The following is a 24,182-nucleotide window of genomic DNA, read 5'->3' on the forward strand; positions in this document are numbered from 1 at the left end:
TCTGCTATTTTATAAGATTTGTGCTTAATATAGTATTTCTGCTTTTTATAGGATTTCTGCTTAATGTAGTATTTCTGCTAAATGTAGTATTTATGCTTAATCATACTATTTCTATACATTTCTTCTCTTCTGAACAAAATGGTGTAAGAATTAAGAATGACTGTTCAAGCCCTTACAGTTAGGAAATTATGGTCATTTGTTTGAGGGGAATCCTTACTGGATAAGGTTTATATATATATATAAATATATTGTCTTTAAAACATCTTTGCAGACTGTCCTGGACTGGTTGTCTTTTTTGTTTGTTTTTTTAGGTCTGGTGAACTCTATCACCAGCTATTTGGTGTTGGTGTTCAGGAGAAGAGCCTTCTAATAATATTTATTTAACTTATAGAATTAAAGTTCTGCTAGTTTTTTTCTGTAGCAAATAGATATTGTATAAAATATTTAAAATTACCTACATTTTTTATGTTTACAATGCCCATTGTGTGTAATACTGGAATTTCCTACGACCCGTGAACGCCTCATCTTTTACCTGACTGCCGGACATCCGCCTTTCTGAACACTTCGTTGAGTCCGCTCTGGGTGAGTGCTGCGCCTCTGCTTCTCCTCTCCTCTCCTAAATGTCTATACTCTGTTTGCGCGATGTAACAAGTTCTTGTTAGTGATTTATAAAGCCAGCCGAGGTATAACTCATGTTAAAGTAACACAATGGTTGCTTTTTAGTGAAAAGTTGTCATTTTTGTATGTAAAAGCAGTGTTTGATGAGCTAAAGCTAACAACCCAATGCTAACGACTAGCCTTCTTATGAGCCCAGTGTGAAATGAAGATTTGACGGTAAACCACGGTTATTGTGTTGTTTTATTAATTACATTTGGTGTGTTCGTGTTTCTCAGTCTGTTAAATAAGGTGCAGTTAGTTCTCTTCACAAATCAGTTGGTTAAAACAGCCTCATTCTTTATGCTGTAAAGTTTTAAACAAACCGCCATCTTAGATTCAGTGTCAGCTGTCGGCAAGATCAAAGGAGCCATTTTACCGCCTCTGACCGAACACGGGAGAAAAAGAGTCACGTTTGTCCAGGTCTTGTGGATTAATTAAGAGAAAGGAGGGGGGGAGAAACTGGGGATTAAACATAGGCTATGTCCCCACATACACGGGTATTTTTGAAAACTTGGACTTTACGTTTTCGTTTTAAAAAACAATCCCGTCCACACGTAAATGCAGAAATGAAGGAGAACTCTGCTAGGAACATACCAAAGCAACAGGTGGCGATATATTCCTAACCGTGTAGAAATGTTGACCAATCAGAAAAGTCTAGAAGCCTCGGTGGGAAATAGCAAACAAAGATGGGGCATAAAAGCAGAACCGAGTCATATGTGTCGGGGGACAGTAACTGTGTGTGTATATGTAAGCATTTAAACACTGCAGAGAGAACAATTAACAGTAACCGTATTGTAGAAATGCATTTCACTGAAACAATAACGTGGCGCACAGTGTGACGTCAAAAAAGGCGCTGCGTTTTCTCAGTTTCCCTGTCCACACATAAATGCAAAAACAAAGTTTTCAAAAATATCCTGGCAAGCGTTTTTAGTTTTTCAGTGACCGAAAACGCCGTTTAAGTGTGGACGAAAGGTGCAAACGGATAGAAAAATCTCCATTTTCAAAAGTACCTGTGTACATGTGGACATAGCCCAAGAATAATAAGAACTCCTAATTTGTAGACTTTAATTTTTAAGAACTGTTTAACAAGGCTTGTTTGTGCCAACCTAAATCTGCAGCACAGTTTAAATTCTGACTTTGTGGAAAATTTATGAAATAAACAACAGCCCACCTTCACATAAATAAAATATGGCAGTATATTATTATTAGTATGGTACATAGATATTTATTTTAAAACTACAGCATATTTAATGATACTATGTGCAGTTGATAATATTTTAGGAAGTAGAATTTGAATGCAGACCACCTCAAATATTAAAGCCTTAAAAATATACATCGTGCAGTTTTTCATGTATGAGTGTTTTGCAATCTTAAATGAGAGGTAGACCAAAGAAAACAGAGGAGAGTTGTTGTTTGTATTCCAGCTGTAGTAAACAAAGAAGTTTAGTGAATCTTTTTGACAACAGAGAGTGATGCAGTATTGATGCTGATTTGAGTTTTCTGATCCTGTATTTTTGCTCTTTGTCTTTTGTTACACAGAGTGAAATAAAGCTTGGTTTTGCCTTTGCTGGTAAGTAAACGGTGATTGTAACTGAAGCAATATGAAATTGGGATTGTGTAACATGTTTAGCAATTTATATACCATAGTTTGGCTTTCTGTGATATCTTGCCATTTGCTCATGGGCAAAAACACATTTAGGATTTATAAGCAGTAAAGCCCCCCCAATAGATCTCTGAGTGTCCCTAAAAATGTCCCTGAAGTTTAATAGGCCATTTATGTCTAATTTTAATTTTAAAGGCTTATCAAAGCATTTCTGTAGTAATTATTGTTTTTATTACACATGTTAAGGCCATTTGAGACTCTGCAATTAAATTTTGCCCTCTTTAGACTAAAGTGAGTTCATTTTGTCTGAGGTACAGTGCTGGGAAAAGTCTTTTTTTTCCTTGCAGATTTATTTTGTTCATGCTTTTTTGTCACATGTTTCAAATCATCTAACAGGGATGATATGAATAAATACAAAAAAGCATTTTAAAGGGATGATTTCACATATGAAGCAGAGAAAACCAAACCAGAGCTATCTGTTCTAATGTGAGAAGATGCTGGTCTCTAATACCCAGCTGTGGAAGCCCTGATACGAAGAACTACCATCAAGCATTTATAGTATCAAGTATCATTTGTGATTGTTGCATGCTTTGAAACTGTGATGTTATCATTTGATCAAGTGTGCAGTGCGAGCAAATCATTGCTTGTGGTATCTGCTGTGTTATGTAATAGCACCAAAGTATTAGAGCTTTACGTTAATGAGGAATTTCTGTGGCTTATTGCAGATCGATAAAACGACACATCACCTTAATAAAGACAGAAATCTTTAATAAGGTGCAGAAAGAGAAGATCGGGTGTTTATAGTAAACAAAGAATTTAACTTTTTTTTTTCACTACAGATTGTGATGCAGTATTGACTCTGATGCTGATTTCAGTTGTCTCATTCTGTATTTTTGTTCTTTTGTTACAGAGTGAAACAGAACTTCGGTTTTGCCTTTGCTGGTAAGTAAGCAGCAATTGTAACTGCAGTAATATGACATTGTCACTGTGTAACATGTTTAGCAACTTACCTAACGTAGTTTGGTTTTTGTGACATTACCATTTATTGATGGGCAAAAACAAATGGTCAGAATGTATACCTTGTAGCAGCAAAGGCCCCACACATGACCTCTGACTGTCCCTGAAGTTTAACAGGCCATTTGTGTCTGATTTTTATGTTTGAACACAAACAACTGTTTTTATACAGTTGTTTGTGTTCTCCGTTTGTTTGTGGATTTACGTAGCAGAGCACCACAGTTGTTGCTTTATATCTTCATTCATATTCTGCTTATGTATTACATTAAAGTCAGACCACTATAGAAGTATTTTTGCCTGAGTGAACAGAAGTGGTAGGTTAAACATTTAAGCAATAATAAAAAACTGAGAGAACCAGAGTTGTGAGTAGGCAATGTTGTGTATGTTAAAGCCTGTGTGTAGTTTATATACAATAAGTTTAAATCAGTTTCTTAATAATTTGCTTGATACAATGTGTTTAAAATTTTATATAAAAGGGAAATATTGCAAAATACAAAAAGATTCCTGCCAACAGGTACAATGGAAGGACTTTTTATTATAATTTTTGTAATTGCAAAATGGTGTGTCACTGTTGTTACTATAACATGTCAGAATTTACATGTATTTTAGGATTTACATATTCAGATCAGAACTAAAACCTAATGAGGTTTTCCGTTGATTCTAACAGTTGTGGTTTTTCCACACTTTATTAAACACTGACTTGTGATAGAAAATGATGGAGCTAAAAAGCCATAATCTGTACCAACAAATATTGGTGCCTCTTCTTTGCACTTCTGTAGTATGCATGCCTTTATTACACATGTTATCACCATGTTTGTCCTCTTCAGACTACAGTGAATTCATAAAGGCTTGGAGAAACTGAGGATTTTACTAGTTATTTCATGTCACAGTAAATTGGATTGTGTGTGTGAAGAGGTTCAACAGTGTAAGTCATTAAACAGTGATCTGATGTGTTGTTTCCTTTCTCTAGGATACTGATCTGATCGTCACAAGTCTGGTAAGTAAAGGTTTTGTCTGCGGTACAGTGCTGAGAAAGGTCTTTCTTCTTTGCAGATTTATTTTGTTTATGCTTTTTTCACATGTTTCAAATCATCTAACAAGGATGACCTGGATAAATACAAAAAGCAGTTTTAAAGTGATGATTTCATTTTTGAACCAGAACAACCTGGTCTAATGTAAAAACATGTTGGTCTCTAATACCCAGCTGTGGATGCCCTGATAGCAACAATTACCATCAAGCATTTACAGTAACTGGTAATGACTGGTTTACATCACTGGTTGATTTTGGTCCACTATAATTTCAGAATTGTCATAATTAGATCCAAACAGGACAGGCAAAAAAAGAAAAGAAAAAAGTCTTAATTAAGGCCCAATATAGGGTTTTCAAGTTATGCCAAGTATCTTAATTTCATTAAAGTCCAGACTGATTCGTTTACACCATGTGTTTTGTTTCATTCATTCAATTGGACTTGCTTGTGTGCTTCAGATCCTAAGTGTGATTAAACTTAAGCCTAGGACCTGATGAGTTGATGGTCCTGAAGTAGTAAAGGAACTCTGGGACATCACAGTAACAGCACCATGTTTGACTTTAATGCTGGTGTTTTTCTCTCACTATAGATGATTCAGTTTAGTGCAGTTAGTCAGCACAGCTCTTGGTTATCATCGAGATATTATTATTCTTGTATTTTGCTCGTTTGTGTTGTTGTGTTGCACATCTCTGTTGCTTGTGGGGCTCGCACACAAGAATTTCACTCGCATGTGCTGTGCCAGTGTGCCTGCACATGTGATGTGACAATAAAAGTGATTTGATTTGATTTGATTAGGCAACTTGTTTTTGCCTGTTCAGCTACAACATCTGGGAGGGTTTCTGTTTTCTGAGGTCTCCAGATCCTTAGAAATCTCTTTGTAAACCTTTACAGAACTATATGTGTTTGTTTCACATTAGATCAGCTCACGACTAGCAGTTTAGGGACAATTAAATATTCACATAGGGCAGGGGTCTCAAACTCCACTCTTCAAGGGCCGGTGTCCTGAAGCTTTTCCATGCGTCCCTGTTACAAAACACCTGAATAACATTTGTAGGTCATTAGTGAGAGTATAGAATTTGACTGTGTGCTGAAGTGGCATCCCCTAAGACTACTCAAATTTAAGTAATTTAAGTGTTTGGAAAAATGTACTTCTAAAAGTACTTTCATTGCATCATGTTCATTCACTCATGAGCTGCTATAACATGAATCAAATGGCTGAATTACCACCTCAGCATGCAGTCACGTTCTGTAGAGTTTTGCTAATGACCTACTAATGTTATTCAGGTGTGTTGCAACAGGGACACATAGAAAAGTTTCTGGACACCAGGCCTTAACGACCAGAGTTTGAGACCACTGGTGGTAGGGCATGGTGGATTTCAAAAGCTTCTTCCCTTAAATCACTGCCTAAAAACTGCTTTTTGTAATTTGTCATAATGACTTGCAAAGTATAGGTGGGATGAAAACATAAACATAAGAGATTTTATAGTGGCCTGATATTTTTATCAAGGCTGTTTTTTGAAAATAATCCTGGCCTAATTTACAAAAGATGAACTGTCTGAAAGTTATGTTTGTTTGTTTGTTTAAGAAATGTGGGAATGTCCAGCAAAGATCTTACATGCAACAGCTCAGATACAGCACTCACTTCTGTTCTTTTTATCATGAAATGATCTACAAAGAAATTATCATCATACTAAATTTTGCTAATTAGGCCTTTATATCAGCTATGATAAGTTTATTATAGATTTAGTGTAGTGCTTATTGCTGTGTATCAAACATGCCCCAAATGTGACTGAAATATGTAGAAACTGCTGTGTAGAAACTAGCTGTCTCCAAATTTCTCATTTTGCCAAAATTCATACAGAGTGGCCTGAAACTGTCTGCTGTAACCTCAGTGTGTTGGTTTTGTTGGACCATATAATATTTACAGTAAGTTACTGTAGCAGCACGTCTTGGTTTGAGTTTATAGACTTAGTTTATTGTTTTAATAGAATGTAAAAATGTCCTTATAACAGTTCCACCATCATTTGTTAAACATTGTCATTCTGTTCACTCGAATAATTTACTGTAGACATCTTTAGTATTTAAAGCCCTACATGTACTGTATTTTTGAGATTATAAGGCATAATGTCAATAAACAAGCCTGTTTTTAAGGCAGATTAAGCCAAACAAAACAGTCAGATAAGTCAAACTTTATTCAAGTCATTCACAAACAACTCTCAACACTGTTCAGTTGTAACACATAAAATACAGAACAATACACTCACTTTTTCAGTTCATTCCTCATCTACAAATCCATCAAACTCTTCATGGGTTGATCAGTTTGAAATCTGCTTCTTAAGCATGTCTCTTAACACGTGCCAGGTCCTTGTACACACACCATAATGTTATGTTGAAGCACCGTACGAATTACTCTGCGAGGTGCTGACTATGGTAGCCATAATGCTCTGACAATACATCAAGCAGCGCAGCTTTGTAGCTTACCGAAGTATTACTAAAATATTTGACAGAATTTTGAGCGCCGTGTACCACAGAAATCCCGTTCTAGGTCAGTAAGCATAACCAGAATCGATACGCTAGGCACATTGTATGTTTTTGAGATAATGACAGGATTTTAGGTGTGCCATATAGTCTGAAGAATATGGTAAATCCAAGCATGTTGGAAATATGACTAATTCCATGCCTTTTGTGTCTTACAGGTGACCTGCTGCAGAAGATCCTCTCTCTCTCTATCATTATAAGCAATTCTGTCTATCCTATCACTCTCCCAACTCTATCTAATTTGAAAGCCATTCTATCTTGTATCCCTCTATCCCTACTGCTCTATCTAATTTGAAAGCCATTCTATCTTGTATCCCTCTATCCCTACTGCTCTATCTAATTTGAAAGCCATTCTATCTTGTATCCCTCTATCCCTACTGCTCTATCTAATTTGAAAGCCATTCTATCTTGTATCCCTCTATCTCTACCGCTCTATCTAATTTGAAAGCCATTCCATCTTGTATCCCTCTATCTCTACTGCTCTATCTAATTTGAGAATCCAAGTTTTGAGAATCCTTTCAGAATCCAATTTTCAGAAATCCAAGTTACCAGAACTTGATCTATCTGTTACAGAATTCTGAGAGATCTCTGCTCTCACTGCTCTTTCTTTCCTGTCATTAAGCTCTCTCACATTCAGTCATTTTGCTGGAAATTACAAGTTGAATATACAGTAGCAGAATTACAGTACAGTAGAACTTATAGTAGAAACTACTTACACAGCCCTACATTTGTCATTTTAATTTTGCATTAGACTTTAGTTTGGACTGCTAGTTTGGCTTACTTTGATCAATTGTATAAAATATCACCTTTTTATAAGTTTATTTGTAATAAGATAATCTGGTTATTTTGTAATACATACATTCAGATAAATAATAAATTAGATCCAGTCTGTTAGTCTGTTTCATTGGCTATAAGATTTGACTGCAAGTTTATAGTATTATTATTTAAGGACAAACCCATTTTGTCACTCAGTGTAAGTATTCAGTCAGTATTGTCATCGAGAAGCACCTGAGGACTTCCTGTTTCCTGACTGCTGCAGAACATCCAGCTGAAGAAACCCCGTTTCTAAAAGAGGTACAATAAAACGCACCAAATTGTTTCCAGAGAACTTTGAATTTCCTTTGTTTTGAGTTTGGAGTACAAATCAGCTTTTTAACATCTATTCATATATTCATAAAAACATTTTATAGTATAATAGTACATTTCTCAGATTTAACAGTAACTTAAGGAGTTATAAGTTTTTCTGTGTTTCAAGGTTCAGTTTTGTTTATATTTGTGTATAACCACATATAAGCTCCAGATTGTACTTCAGCAAAATGCCAAGAAAAAGTCAAAGGTCGCAGTCCCAGAAGCTTAGATGGCAAAAGCAGAAAGAACAGGTGAATGTTTCTCAGAGCAGTGAGCAGGTAAAGGTGTGTGTTTCAGCTTTTCCCAGCACAGAAGTGCAGAGCAGTGTTCAGACAGCCACAGTGTCTTATGCAGATGTGGTAAAGAGAAGTGTTCCCTCAGTGTCTGTCCCAGAGCCTGGAGTTATGCAGGTAATCCAGACTAAACCCCAGCTAACTGTACAAACACAGCATGATGGAGAGATAGCCACAGTGTCTTATGCAGATGTGGTAAAAAGAAGTGTTCCCTCAGTGTCTGTCCCAGAGCCTGAAGTTATGCAGGTAATCCAGACTGAACCCCAGCTAACTGTACAAACACAGCATGATGGACAAGCTCCAGTACAGTCTCATGTACAGGTTACAAACAGTGAAAGTCCACGAGTGAGTAGCGTCTGTGCTTCCCGAAGCCAGGCTTCTCCTAGGTATGGAAAGTACCGGAATCAGCAATGCATGGCTAACAGTTTGGTTTTCCTGTCATTCTTACACGAGGATGAATTTATTACCAGAGCAGATCTAAACCGTGTGTTGGACAAAGGCCATGCCGTCTATTCAGATGCCAGACTGAGGTTTGTGAACAGTGTGTTTCTAGCCTGCGATGAACTTCCTTCAGTTGTTACCAGCCGCAGACACGAGTATCAAGTCGACATGTCTCAGTTTGCTCATTACGGCACATTTGATGGTACAGATCACTTTCCGAGCCTTGAACAGGGACTACAGTGTTTGGCTTCAGACGTTCGCTATGCTTTGCTAGTCATGGGAGGAACAGTCATCGCTGTTAGCAGGCTGACTTCAGGTGAATATGCATATTTTGACCCTCACCCACGTAAGTCTACTGGTATGCCATTGTCGCTAAGTGTAAGTGGTGGAACTGCAGTTATGTTGAAGTTCACACGTCTTAATGACATGATTGACAGGATCAAACGTTTGTACCGAATGTTTAGCATCGCACCAAGCTGCACTTATGAGCTACAGCCCATTGAGTTTCACAGTGAAAACGCTGCTGACCAAAGAGATGCTGATGAAAACAGACAAACGGCTACAACTGTCCCAGCACCAGCTTTAAATGAACCTGAATTTGAAACCCCAAAGTCCACTGAGCAGACACCGAACACTGTGGCCGACACTTTAGCTACTGAAGTGATGTCATCCAGAGTGGATTATTCAAATGAGCCAGCTGCTGAGCTGAACAATCGTCCTTCTGATTATTTAGAAATAGAAACCTCTGCATCTTCTGTAAGAGACACTCAGGTAACATCAGATTCTGTTCCTCAGAATGATTCAAACAGTGCCTCCAGTTCAACTAAGATAACACAGGAACTCTCAGATAAACTGCTGAAATATAGTAAACATGAAAGGCAAAAAATGAGGAGAAGATTATTGACCCAACAAAAGCTACCACAGAGAAAGGAAAATCAGAAGACGAAAGAAAGGCAGATGTACAGGTTTGATGAAAGCTTCAAGACAAAGAAAAAAAACTCAACTAAGAAGTGTAATGATCCTGATCACAGACAGAAAAAGAGCATGTACAAAAATGAACTGTATAAATTAAATGCTACCTATAAGGAGAAACAGAGAGAACATTTCAGAAGAACCTATAGAGAAAGTGCTAAAATAAGAGAGAAAAAAAGAGAATGTGTCATAAGGATGTATAAAGACGATTCTTTATTCCGAGAAAAGCAGAAGGAACGTATGAGAAAAACATATAAAGAATCTTATAGACAATTTCCTATGTTTAGAGAACAGCAGAAGGAACGTATAAGAAGAAATTACAGAACTTGTGCTGAATTCAGAGAAAAACATAAAGCTTACATGAGGTCATATGTATATAACCTATATAAAAAAAGCGAAGATTTTAAACAGAAAAAACGATCTTATCTGACTAAGCGTTATGGAGAAGAAAAACAATTTCAGCAACAACACAAGGACAATATGAGAGAACGAATGAGAGTAAAATATTGGAATGGTTTTTCTTTCAGACAGATGCATAATATCAGATGTGCAATGAATATAAAACGGAAATATCGCCAGATGCATCGACCAGCTGAGACTTTACAGTGTCATCCAGAGAACACTTTAATGAATGAGGCCATATCTCGTTTCAGATCAAACATTAAGTCAGCACCATCTTATGTTTGTACTGTTTGTCTAAAAGCTTCTTTTCCTAATCAGGTAAAAATCTGCAAAAGAGAAAATTACTCAAAACACCAGACTGTAGCTCATCAGTGCCTAACTGGTAAATTTGTTCATGTGTGTGATGAAGCATGTCATGATCACTGCAGCTTTCCTGTTGAGAGAAAAAAAGAGTATATCTGTCACACATGTCACAGTTCCCTCAAAAGTGGATGCATGCCCAGGCTTGCTGCTGTTAATGGTTTAGAACTGCAGGATATTCCAGCTGAACTTTGTGATCTCAACATTCTGGAGAGACATCTGATTGCCAAATGCATACCATTTGCTAAGATTATTCCTCTTCCAAAGGGGAGACAGAGACTCATACGTGGTAATGTGGTGTGTGTACCATCTGAGGTCCAACAAACAGTTGACAGTTTACCGAGGATCAGAAGCCAATCACAGATCATGAGGATAAAGCTGAAAAGACGACTGTGCTACAAAGGCCATCAGCTGTTCCAGACTGTCACCTGGTCTAAACTCATTCAAGCTCTGCGTAAACTGAAACAAATTCATCCACAGTACACAGATATTATTATCAGAGATGATGCATTGCTTTGTGATCCAACGTTACCTGATGATGACAGCAGTGATGAAGCCAGCATGGCAAGTGATGATTATAATGAAGCAGATTTAATGGAAATTGACAACTATGAAAAAGATGCCCTTTTGTGTGAAAGTGAGTCTCAAAGTGACCAAGATATTAATATGCAATCCTGTGATGAACAACCAGAGGAACAAAATCCAGATGAACCAGAAAGTGATTTGAACAATGGAGGTTTTGCTCTAGAAAGTTGTCTGCAGCCTGTAGACATTTCAGAAGAGATTCTCTGTTTCACTGATAACACATATTGTGTGGCTCCTGCAGAAAGAAACAATCCTGTTAGCTTCTTCAGAACTCCTCATTTGGAAGCCATGGCATTTCCTGTGCAGTTTCCTACTGGTCAGAATACACTGGATGAAAAGAGACGTCTTAAACTCACACCAAGTGCTTACTTCAAGTCAAGGCTTTTCAACATTGATGCAAGATTTGCTAAAGACACAAATTACCTGTTTTTCTCACAGTTTGTCACTGAAATACACTTGGCTAATTCCAGCATGACAATACAGCTAAGGAAAGGTAAAACTATGACCAAAGATGGACGCAAAATCACATCAGGAATGTTACAAAGTAAGACAGAAGTAGAGAAGCTGGTAAGAAATAAAGATGCAATCAGATTTATGCAGCCACTCAGAGGAACTCCAGCTTACTGGCAGAAAACTACCAGAGATCTATTCAGCATGGTTCGCCAAATAGGAACACCTCAGTTCTTTGTCACTTTCTCTGCTGCTGAGATGAGATGGCCTGAAGTGATTCAAGCAATAAAGAGACAGCAAGGTGAAGAGGTTGATTTTGAAGCCCTGGACTGGTCAGAAAAGTGTGAAATTCTAAGATCAAATCCAGTAACCACCATGCGAATGTTTGATAAACGTGTTGAGGCTTTGTTCAGAGATTTGCTTTTTTCTCCTGCACAGCCCCTTGGTGAGATCATTGATTACTTTTACAGAGTTGAGTTCCAGCACAGAGGTAGTCCACATATACACATGTTGCTGTGGATTCGAGAAAAGGTAGAAGCAGATGTGGATGACGACCAAACTGTCTGTGACTTTGTTGACAGATACATCTCAGCTCAACTCCCTGATCCAGAAAAACAACCTGAACTGCACAAAAAAGTCACTGAGCTACAAAAGCACAGCAAAAACCACACAAAGACATGCTTTAAGAGTGTGAACTCTGGTTGTAGATTTGGGTTTCCCAAACCACCAGCCACAAGAACAATGATTGTGAGACAGGATGAGGATTCAGACACTGAAGCTGCAAAAGCCAAACTCAGACCTTTGTTGAACCTGCTGAAGGAACCTGAAGCTGCTTCCCTCACCATAGAGCAGATTCTGTCACGATGCAACTTGACAATGAATGAGTATGAACAATGCCTCCAAGACATAAACAAGAAAACAGCTCTGATTCTGAAACGTGACCCAAATGAGTGTTGGATCAACAATTACAACCCAGACCTGCTTGAAGCCTGGAACTCTAATTTAGATGTCTCATTCATTTTGAATGCCTATTCATGTATAGAATACCTCTGTAAATATATAACAAAGAAAGAATCTGGCCTCTCTGAATACCTGAAGACAGTTATTGACAACTCTGATAAGAACACCGTCAATGAGTGTGATGAAATGAGAGCTGTGATGCAGGCTTACTCAAAAAAGAGAGAAATCAGCGCACAGGAGTGTGTGACTCGAGTCTGTGGCCTAAAAATGAAAAAATGTTCCCGCAGTGTTGTATTTGTACCAACAGATGATAACCCAGTAAAAATGAGTCGGCCCATGAGCTTCCTGGAAAGCACAACACACGACAGTTGTAATATTTGGATGACAAGTTTGAGTGATAAATACAAATGCAGACCTGAGACCCCAGAATATGAGGAAATGTCACTGGCTGATTTTGCTGCCTTGTGCAGGTTGGTGAGTGGTCCAAATGAAGGAAAAGATGTGCTTCCTCTTCTAAACCAGCTTGGATTTGTACAAAGGCGAAAGAATGATAAACCAGCTATAATCAGATATTACCACTGTTCACAGGAAAAAGATCCTGAGCAATATTATGGTCGACTGTTGAGACTTTACCTTCCACACAGATCAGAGCAGGAACTGAAACCACAAGGGTTCCAAACCTATCAGTCCTTCTACAACTCAGGTTTTGTACGACTTCCATGTTCAGACCACAGTGAGTCTGTGAAAAGGGTTGTGAAAAGAAATAAAGACAAGTATGAGAAGAACTCTGAGGATATTGAGAGTGCACTGGAAGAGTTTGAACAAAATAGGGATGTTGTGATTGATGAATGGTGTAATCTTGCTCCTGAATCTGAAGTTGTGAGGCTGCAATGTGATGAGAATCTTCCTGAGAGACATTCTGATGATGAGAACGAACAGGAGAATGTCCCCGACTACAGTCGTCAGTCTGATGCTGTAACAGAGATCAGAGCCATCAGAGAACAACCTGCAGTAGATCCAGCCGTGGTACGTGTAATGTATCAGAATCTGAACCAGAAGCAGGCCTGCGTGTTCTATGCCATAAGAGACTGGTGTATTCAGCGAGTTTGTGGTTTGAACCCAGATCCATTTTTCTTCTATATCAATGGTGGTGCAGGAACTGGAAAGTCACATCTGATTAAGTGTATTCACTCTGAAGCATCAAAGATCCTGAGCAGACTGCCTGCTAATGCAGAAGAAGCTGACATATCAAATCCAACTGTTTTACTGACTTCATTTACCGGTACAGCAGCTTTTTCTATCAATGGCTCTACATTACATTCTCTACTGAAACTACCCAGGAGTCTGAAACCACCCATTCAAGGACTTGGTAACCAACTGGATGAAGTCAGATCTGAGCTGATGAATGCTGAAATTATTGTTATTGATGAGATTTCAATGGTTTCAAAACCCCTTTTTGCTTATGTGGATGCAAGACTGAAACAAATCAAAGGCACTCAGAGACCTTTTGGTGGAATGTCAGTTTTAGCTGTTGGAGATTTTTACCAGCTGCCACCAGTGCGACAGTCTAAACCTCTCTGTGTTTACGATCCAGAACAGATTGACCTATGGCAGGAACATTTTCAGATGATCACTCTAACCGAGATCATGCGTCAGAAAGATGATGTGGCCTTTGCAGAGATGCTGAACAGGATTAGAGTCAAAGAAAAGACAGATGAGCTTTCTCAGTGCGACAGAGATTTGTTGTCACAGGCTGTGACTGCACCAGAAGAATGTCCAACTGAGGTCTTACACATTTATGCCACCAACAAGAATGTGGAATCCCACAACACAGATACCCTGAAGAAGCTTCATTCAAACATCATAATCATCAATGCAGACGATTTCCAGAAGGATAAATGTACAGGCAGAATGGAACGAAGAGACAAACCATTTACAGGTGGGAGAAATGATTTACCTGACACTCTGAATGTTGCTGAAGGAGCTCGAGTCATGCTGACCAGAAACTTGGACACACTAAACGGTTTGGTCAACGGTGCTTTTGGTATACTGGTAAAGGTGGTGAGATCTGAAAATGATGGACACATAATTAAACTGGGGCTCAGGATGGACAACCGGCAGCCTATGAGACACAACCGCAGTGCTAATGCAGCTTCTGATGATCTGGTTTACATTGAGAGAGCAGAGGAGAGTCTGAAGTTTAAAGGAGCAGTACGCAGACAGTTTCCTGTAAAGCTAGCATTCGCTTGCACAATTCACAAAACTCAGGGTCTTACAACACAGACAGCTGTAGTTTCAATGAAGAACATTTTTGAACCAGGTATGGCTTACGTTGCTCTCAGCAGGGTGACGTCTCTCAGTGGACTCTATTTGCAGGACTTGGATGAGAAAAAGATTTACGCCAATCCCGAGGTAACTGCAGCGCTCCAAACCATGAGACAAGCCAGTGTTGAGGAAATGATGCCTCTTCTTCAGGTCAGAGAAACAGCCAGCAGACTTGACACTCTTACACTGATCCATCACAATACAGAGGGTTTGCCATCTCACATCAGTGACATCAAGAGTCATCATGAAATGTGTTTAGCAGATGTTTTGTGTCTCACTGAGTCTCACCTTCAAGGCTCCTTTGTTGCAGACAGTCTTCATTTGGACGGCTACACCATGTTCAAACGCAACAGACATGTGTCCTACACAAACTTTCCTCACATGGCCAGCAGAAGTGGTGGGGGAGTTGTTGTGTATTTGAGGAATCATTTTCAGGTTCAGGTAAAACAGTATCTGCATAATGTCACTGATCTTGAGTTTTTAGTGTTGAAGGTTCAGGCTCCATTCCCTGCACTCATTGCTGTTGTGTACAGACCCCCTGACTACAGTTTGACACCATTCATGCAAAACCTGGTAAGTCTTTTAGATTCACTTGAAATAATGGACTGTCACCCAATCATTGTGTGTGGAGATTTTAATGAGAACCAGTTGCAGAGTGGAAGAAAACAGATTCTGGAGCAGTTTCAGTCGAGAGGGTATTCACAGCTGATCACTTCTGGCACTACAGACAAGAACACCCTGCTTGACCTCATTTTTATTTCTCAGCCACAGAAATGTCTATATTCAGGTGTTCTGAGATCATATTACAGTTACCACAACCCTGTGTTTTGTGTCCTGTCCTCGAGCCAATCATGAAGTCGTCTGGTGAGTTTTGAAACAATTACAGATCATGTTTGTTACAGAGTTTACTGATTGTAGAGCATGAAAAAGATTTTTCATTGAAAAAATTGTCTTCCCTACTCTGTCTGTAAGAAGACCCTTTCTTATTGCAATGTTATTAATCATTTCACCAAATCATTGCTGAACTTCATGCAGAGCAGAGAACATCTGCTATCATGCACCTCTGATCTGAAATGTGCTGCAACATTTATTAAACCAACATCATTTCTTTTATTCTCATGTTTTAAATGACTAAATCTTTTTACTGTGACGTATGTAGCTCAACAAACGAGATCTTCCCCTCCAAGGGCTTGAAAATATGAAATAGTAAATAAATAAATCCCACATAAATGCAGGTATTTATTATGGCTCACATGAATAAATACAGACAATTATATTTTCTTGATTATAGTAGCTTTTGTAGAATCAAAAGTTTTTGTGATGAATGAGGTTTTGCTTATCATGTTTTACAGGTAAAAAATGTCAAAAGTTATAAACTATCTTTACGCTACCAGAGATGTCTATAATGATACATTATGTAGAGAAAAACATTAGTACAGCTTACAGAATATGTATAAAAACTGATTTAGAAGTAAATGGATAGTTTTCTGAAAGTTCCCGACTACAGTTTAACACCACCCACCCAGATCAGCCCCCAAGTGTCTATGTAATGCTGGTATGGTGTGTGAGTTTGACTTGGCCTTTATCCGGGTGGGTTTGGGTTTGGGTGGATAAAGGCCAAGTCAGAATTCTCTGAGCAGCTGGAAAAAGCTGCTAATAAACAAAGACATCAAAAAGTGTGGGCTTTAGGTGTAGCCCCCGCTTTCTGATGCACTAATTAGACTTAGTAACCGACACCCCATACCAGCATTACATAGACACTTGGGGGCTGAGCTGGGTGGGTGGTGTTATAAGCACGTGTTTTGTTAGATATATTTTTTCAGACACCATCTTCATGAACTGCTGAGCCAAACCTGATCCATCAGTGCTGGACTGCACAGATAACTACATGCCACAAGGAGACTGCTGTGTTATGAATTGCCATACCAGTGTTTCTTCAATGGAGAAGATGACACACCCATCACCTGACCTCCTGCCTGATCTGGAGACCATCATCATGCTACCACACTACACACCTCTGAGACCATCAATGATGACTCATACTGAGGAAACTGTATTTCCTGTCAGAGATGCTCAGTGATCCTCAGAGCAGAGAGAGGTATCATTCTTTATCTTTGATAAAAAAAAAATGTCAGTGTTTTTAATTCAATTAATTAATTAAAATCCTGTTTATTGCATAAATAATTCCACACTCAAATGATTATACTTGTTGACACTTTTTGAGTTTTAATTCACATTATGGATTACAAATCTATGCTTTTTCTACTCTGTCTCTCTGTGCAGGTATTGCTGTCTTCTGAGTTCTTCCGTGTCCCAACTGAGGCCTTCAAACCTCATTGCAGAGCTCATGTCTTTCCTCACCATCATGTGAGTGTGAGATTGCTCTGGATTCTGGTTATGTGGCCCGCAGCACCTATAAGGTATTTCAACATTGTTCATTGTATAACTTATTTGTAGTTTTTAGGGTTTCTACAGACAAAAAAAATGTTCCTTTTTCTGTATTTTTTAGAACAAGCTCGTCCAGTGTGCCTGCATTCCAGCTTCTTAGACTCTACGCAAGTGGACAGAGTATCAGTGTTTGGCCACTCTTACAGACACTGACTTCTGTCAATTCACTTCTACTGATCGGGCACCTCACTCCAGGAAGACAGAGGGCTGCAAGCCTGTCATCATTTCCAGTGTGGCTTTGTATTCTTGGGGTAGCATCAGATTTTTCCCACAAATATTCAAAGGTAACACTTGTTTTAAGCTTAGTTATTAAATCAAAAGTCTTCCCTTGTGTCATGTCTGTGAAGGTTCTCATGATGTCCTTTGATGTAGTCTCTCTCTTCACTTGCATACCCACTACAGAGGCAGTGGAGACTGTCAGAAAACGACTGCAAGAAGACAGCTCCTTGGAAGACAGGACCAACTTCACACCCGATCAGATCTGCACACTGTTAGACCTCTGCCTCACCACTACATATTTCAAATACAACGAGGGTTTCTACAGACAAAAACATGGCTGTGCCATGGGTTCCCCTGTGTCACCTGTTGTAGCCAACCTTTACATGGAGGAAGTGGAAAGGAAGGCTCTTGGCTCTTTCAAAGGAAGAGTACCCAGCCACTGGTAGAGATATGTAGACGACACCTGGGTCAAAATCAAAAGGCAAGAAGTGGAATCCTTCACTGCGCACATTAACGCCGTGGATAAAAACATCAAGTTCACCAGGGAAGACACAAAGGACGACTGTTTGCTTTTCCTGGACTGCGCTGTGCACATTGAAGAGAACGGCAAACTCAACATCGAAGTTTACTGGAAGCCCACACACACGGACCAGTACCTCCTCTTTGACTTCCATCACCCTCTGGAACACAAACTTGGAGTAATTAGGACACATCCCCCCCCGGGCAGAACATGTTCCCTCTAAGCCTGAAGGGAAAAAGAAGGAACACACACATGTAAAGGAAGCACTCAAAACGTGTGGCTATCCTAATTGGGCGTTTATAAAGTCAGCAAAGATGCACAGAAAAGAACATCAGATACCAGCGAGGGAGGATAAGAAAGACAGATGCAACAACATTGTCATCCCCTATGTACTAATTAGACTTAGTAACCGACACCCCATACCAGCATTACATAGACACTTGGGGGCTGAGCTGGGTGGGTGGTGTTAAAAGCACTTGTTTTGTAGATATATTTTTTCAGACACGGCACAGTCTCCTTTGTGGCAAAACCTTCAAACTTCACCATCCTCAGCTGAAACAACAACATCTTAACACCATCTTCATGAACTGCTGAGCCAAACTTGATCCATCAGTGCTGGACTGCACAGATAACTACATGCCACAAGGAGACTGCTGTGTTATGAACTGCCATACCAGTGTGTCTTCAATGGAGAAGATGACACACCCATCACCTGACCTCCTGCCTGATCTGGAGACCATCATCATGCTACCACACTACACACCTCTGAGACCATCAATGATGACTCATACTGAGGAAACTGTATTTCCTGTCAGAGATGCTCAGTGATCCTCAGAGCAGAGAGCGGTATGATTCTTTATCTTTGATTTAAAAAAACAAATGTCAGTGTTTTTTAATTCAATTAATTAATTTAAATCCTGTTTATTGCATAAATAATTCCACACTCAAATGATTATACTTGTTGACACTTTTTGAGTTTTAATTCACATTATGGATTACAAATCTATGCTTTTTCTACTCTGTCTCTCTGTGCAGGTATTGCTGTCTTCTGAGTTCTTCAGTGTTCCAACTGAGACATTCAAACCTCACTGCAGAGCTCATGTCTTTCCTCACCATCATGTGAGTGTGAGATTGCTCTGGATTCTGGTTATATGGCCTGCAGCACCTATAAGGTATTTCAATATTGTTCATTGTATAACTTATTTGTAGTTTTTAGGCCTTAACACAAATAAAATGTTCCTTTTTCTGTATTTTTTAGAATAAGCTCGTCCAGTGTGCCTGCATTCCAGCTTCACAGAAAAGAACATCAGACACCAGCGAGGGAGGATAAGAAAGACAGACACAACAACATTGTCATCCCCTATGTAGCCGGTGTATCAGAAAAACTCAGGAGAGTTTTCTCCAAATACGACATCCTAGTGTACTTCAGACCCAGTAACACACTCAGACAGAAACTGGTTCACCCGAAAGACAAAACTCCTAAACACAAACTTAACAATGTGGTGTACGCTGTACAGTGCAGCGAGGAATGCCCAGACTTCTACATCGGAGAGACCAAACAGCCACTTCACAAGCACATGGCACAACATAGAAGAGCCACCTCCACGGGACAAGACTCAGCAGTTCATCTGCATCTAAAGGACAAAGGTCAGTCTTTGAGGATGCCAATGTTCACATTTTGGACAGATGGAGGAGTGAAAGAAGCCATTTACGTCCACTGTGAGCGACCATCTTTAAACAGAGGCGGTGGTTTATGACACCAACTGTCTGCCATCTATAATCCAGTTTTGAGTTCCCTCCCCAGACACCGTAACGTCCACTCACATCCTGGGAGTGGGCGTGGGTGATTTCCTGACCTCGGGAAATCACATGATAGGGTGGGGCCAGGTTTCACAATGAGCTCACCCGAAACCCTGGCTGATTGGGACCCACACCCACTTTCACACCTTGGCTCATGTGATTAGGTAGAGGATCATCAGGGGGTTCTTTGTCCCTCTTTGGGGGGAAACTCCCACTGGGTTTAAATCTGGGACTCTCCACCATTGACCCTTAGAACTGAAGAAGCTTCTCGGATGAGAGGTGAAACGTCTTCAAGGAACTCAAAGAAGTCCAGACGCTTTTCTTTCCAAGCTCCTTAGACTTCACTTGTGTTAATTACATTTTATTTGTTGTTGTTTTCTTTTAGATTTATATGCAGTGATTGGATGTGGTGGAGCTTTGTTAACCGTGTGGAAAACATCTGTTTGTGATGATATTTACAATGAGGCTTTAAGGTGACAGTTTCCATGTAATTTCAATCCTCTTACTAAGCAAAAACATGTTTGCAATTAACATATTTTTTCAGTTTTGTCTTTTGGATTTATGGTTAACATTCCTCTGTGACAGCAAATACTAAACTGGTCCAAGTAACCAGCATATCATTGGTCAAAGGCAAAAAGGACCACATGTCACACTAGCAATGAATTTTTGACTGTGTTTGTGTTAGTATAGAGTAGGTCTAACAGTGGTTTTCCACATCTGCTCTAATATATATAGATAATGGGTTAGACATATAAAGTCATTTTGAAAAGTTCATAAAGGTCATTTATATGTGTTCCTCTTTATCATTTTATATCAGGTCAAACAGCAGACTTGAGTTTTGATCAGGGTAGAACCATAACATTCATGCTAATGGTTCTACTGTTTACAGTTACTTTATGATGGATTTCACCCTGGTCACAGCACTATCTGAAAAGCTGTTAGAGGTAAAGTTAAGCCAATTAATACCTCATCATAAGTCACTCTCTAACGCAGGGCAGTGATTATTATTCACTGTAATTTATTCCACAACAATGTTCTTTATTTGATTCTTTAAATATGCACATCGATTGTTTAGCTGTGTGACTCTCCACACCTGAAATATATCACAATGTGGACTTCATTTCGACAGTATTTTGTAGATTGGTACCATATTTATCATCGAATCATCTTGTGCATTTATTAACTAAATGTTGTTTGGTTTTTTTTTGTTTGTTTGTTTGGGGTTTTTATGTTGCCATTTTTACATTTCACCAACTGTGTAAATTCTGCAATTTTACCTTGGTTTTGTTTCACATCAGTTTATCTGCTGGCTGGTATTCCTGTCTTCCTTCTCTCACCCCAACCGGTCGCAGCAGATGGCCGCCCCTCCCTGAGCCTGGTTCTGCTGGAGGTTTCTTCCTGTTAAAAGGGAGTTTTTCCTTCCCACTGTCGCCAAAGTGCTTGCTCATAGGGGTCATATGTCATATGATTGTTGGGTTTTTCTCTGTATCTATGAAGCGCCTTAAGGTGACTTTTGTTGTGATTTATTGCTATATAAATTGAATTGAATTGGTTTTCTTTCTTTTCTAATGTTTCTGGTCATTTTTCACAGTTAAACAAGTAACTTTGAGGTTACTTCATCGTTTTCAGCTGTTATCTGTATAAATTTTTTTCCTAATAATTACATTTCTGCAAAATTATAGCAGTTCTGGTAAGTTGTAATATTTCTGCCAAGTTATTAATTTTTTAATCAATTATTACATTTCTGCTAAGTTGTAGCTTCTGGTAAACTACAACATTTCTGCTGAATTGTTATGTTTCTTCTAAGTTATTGCATTTCTGCTAAGTTATTACATTTTTGCTAACTTGATGTTCTTCTGCAAAGTTATTAAAATTTCAACAACTTTTTAAACACTGACTTTGATTTCTTCAGCTTCTTCAGCTATTTTCAACTATTTTCAGCAGACAGCTTCAGCTTTACAGTTTCCTCTAAGTGATTGCAGTTCTGCTAAGTTATTCCATTTTAGCAAAGTTCCTTTGCTTCTGCAAAGTTTTTACAATTTCTGCAACTTTTCAGCTTTTTCAGCTACTTTTTGCATACAGCTTCAGCTTTAAGCATCCACACTGCATTTTCGCAGGAAATGCAAATTTTTCTAGTTATTATTCTAGTTGCTTCCGTACACTTTTCGCCGTTAAACTACTTCCACAATTTTCAGCCGATTTTCACCGTTCAAATTTTAAACTATTCAGCTATTTTTGCTAATTCCTGCTATGATTTTTGCTATTTTTAACTATTATACTTTTTAAAATATTCCACTTTTTTCCTTTAATTTGTCCCATTGAAATGAATGGGAAACTTCAGCAATTCTGCTAAAATTTGCTTGTTTTTGAAACTTAACTACTTCCTCATATTTTCACCTAGAACAACCATTCAAACTTTAAAATGTTCACAAATTATTGGGCTATTCAGGTATGATTCAGCTTTTTCAAATCTTTTACTGTTTTACTTTTATGCCTCTTAAAGTTTTGAGTTGCAAAATTGTGATTTTTCACAAAATACATGCGTTGTTATGGTTGCTATGCTCTTGGCTTCCAGTGTGCCACTGAAGGTTTTGCAATTTTCACTTCATGTCCGAACAACTTCCTGCTACTTGCTCAATTTTCACTCAACTTCCACAAATTATACATCAAAACGTAGGTATTTTTGCTGGCTTTCAGAAAATGTCACCATCATTGTTGTGGGATTTATAGAATTTTTGCAAATCTCCTCAGACTAACACAAGGTCAGAAAACTCTCCATATAAAGTGAATGGAGAGCTTGTTCAAAATCACCGCTGGATTTCTGTAATGAGAGGCATATTCGAATCGTCATATCTCCTTAACGAAGCAAAGTTAAGACATGAGGCTTGTCCCCGAATATCTTCAGACACCCCTGACGCTCACAATTCAAGAATTTCTTTCTCACCTATTACCGTTCTGAAATGAGTTGGACTTGTTTGAGGGTAGGAAATTCGTCCTTCGCTCAGATTTCTTCAGATTTCAAACTGTGGAAATGAACCACTTTTTTCTCTCGTCATAACTTTTTGTTGGATTTCCACAGAGACCTGAAAATTTCCATGATTGTTCACCAAAGCCTGCTGTCTCTTACGGTGAAAGAATGATATCGATACTCCAAATAGATTTCGAGTTAGAAAGCGTTGTTTGAGGGCAAGTCAAGGCAGTTTTTGCTTCGCTCTACTCAGTTATGGTGCATTACAAGTCAAATATCTTTAATAATTCATATTTTAATGATAAATTGTAAACACTGGAAGATTCCCCCATCTCTTCTGAACAAAACGGTGTAAGAATGACCGCTCTAGCCCCTACGGTTAGGAAATTATGGTCATTTGTTTGAGGGGAGTCCTCACTATGAGAAATAGGCTGCAATAATCCTGTGCCTCTCTGTGCTGCGTGTGTAAAAAGAGGCACATGTTTTGGCGGGAAAACGTACACAGGCTCTCTGATTGGTGGATTCAAATTCAGCAGCTCCCAGGCTGACCTAGAAACTTACTTCTCTCTCCCTGTGCATTTTTTTGCAGATTTTTGTCATTTAACAAGTATATTTGAGGGACCCTCAGCATGTTCAGCATTTTTTCAGCTGTCCATTTTGCTTTTCCAATTTTTCTGTTTGTGCTAAATCATACTATTTCTGCTATTTTATAAGATTTGTGCTTAATATACTATTTCTGCTTTTATAGGATTTGTGCTTAATATAGTATTTCTGCTAAATGTAGTATTTATGCTTAATCATACTATTTCTGCTTTTCATAGTATTTGTGCTTAATATAGTATTTCTGCTAAATTTAGTATTTCTGATTAATTATAGTTTTTCTACTAAATCATAGTACAGTATTTCTGCTTTTTATGGGATTTGTGCTAAAACAAAGTATTTCTACTAAATGTAGTATTTGTGCTTAATCATACCATTTCTGCTTTTTATAGGATTTGTGCTTAATATAGTATTTCTGCTAAATTATAGTATTTCTGCCAAATTATAATATTTGTGCTAAAACATAGTCTCAATTTAAAATTACAATATTCATAGTTCATCACAGTGTCTCTGGTAAATCACAATATTTCTGCTCTGTTGTACTATTTTTCTAAATCATAGTGTTTCTGTAATGTTTAAGTATTTTTGGCTAAATATATTCTTTCTGTTATCTTATACTATTTCTCCTAAATTCTTGTATTTTTGAGAAGTTATCATGTTTCTGGTAAGTTACAATATTTCTGCTAAATTCTGCTATGCTATTGTATTTCTGCCAAGTATTATGTTTCCTCTAAGATATTGCAGTTCTGCTAAGTTATTCCATTTTAGCAAACTTCTTTTGCTTCTGCAAAGTTTTTACAATTTCTGCAACTTTTCAGCTTTTTCAGCTACTTTTTGCATACAGCTTCAGCTTTAAGCATCCACACTGCAT

The 24,182-nt window shown here is 38.4% G+C and overlaps 1 protein-coding gene and 1 long non-coding RNA gene across 3 annotated transcripts; both read left to right on the plus strand.

Moving 5' to 3' along the window:
* The first annotated feature begins 1,978 nt into the window (after positions 1 to 1,978).
* LOC145423231 (uncharacterized) lies at positions 1,979 to 7,734 on the plus strand. Its single transcript, XR_013904330.1, has 4 exons — positions 1,979 to 2,227; positions 3,171 to 3,202; positions 4,245 to 4,271; positions 6,999 to 7,734. It is a non-coding gene; the product is annotated as an uncharacterized LOC145423231 (long non-coding RNA).
* A 3,217-nt stretch (positions 7,735 to 10,951) lies between these two features.
* On the plus strand, positions 10,952 to 21,639 carry LOC113024243 (uncharacterized). Of its 2 annotated transcripts, XR_013904084.1 has the most exons (6): positions 10,952 to 16,854; positions 17,040 to 17,176; positions 17,266 to 17,488; positions 17,607 to 18,789; positions 18,979 to 19,115; positions 19,202 to 21,639. XR_013904084.1 is itself a non-coding variant. In XM_080294886.1 (2 exons), exons 1-2 carry the CDS (start codon positions 10,998 to 11,000, stop codon positions 15,175 to 15,177), a joined length of 4,020 nt encoding a protein of 1,339 aa, XP_080151012.1. In that variant the 5' UTR covers positions 10,952 to 10,997; the 3' UTR covers positions 15,178 to 15,324. The 2 variants fall into 2 exon arrangements, 1 of the variants encoding a protein (XP_080151012.1); XM_080294886.1 differs by lacking the exons at positions 17,040 to 17,176; positions 17,266 to 17,488; positions 17,607 to 18,789; positions 18,979 to 19,115; positions 19,202 to 21,639 and having other exon boundaries at positions 10,952 to 14,906; positions 15,067 to 15,324.
* The last annotated feature ends 2,543 nt before the right edge of the window (positions 21,640 to 24,182 follow it).

This window comes from Astatotilapia calliptera, chromosome 20 (assembly GCF_964374335.1).
Source record: "Astatotilapia calliptera chromosome 20, fAstCal68.1, whole genome shotgun sequence".
NCBI classification, from domain to species: Eukaryota; Metazoa; Chordata; class Actinopteri; order Cichliformes; family Cichlidae; genus Astatotilapia; species Astatotilapia calliptera.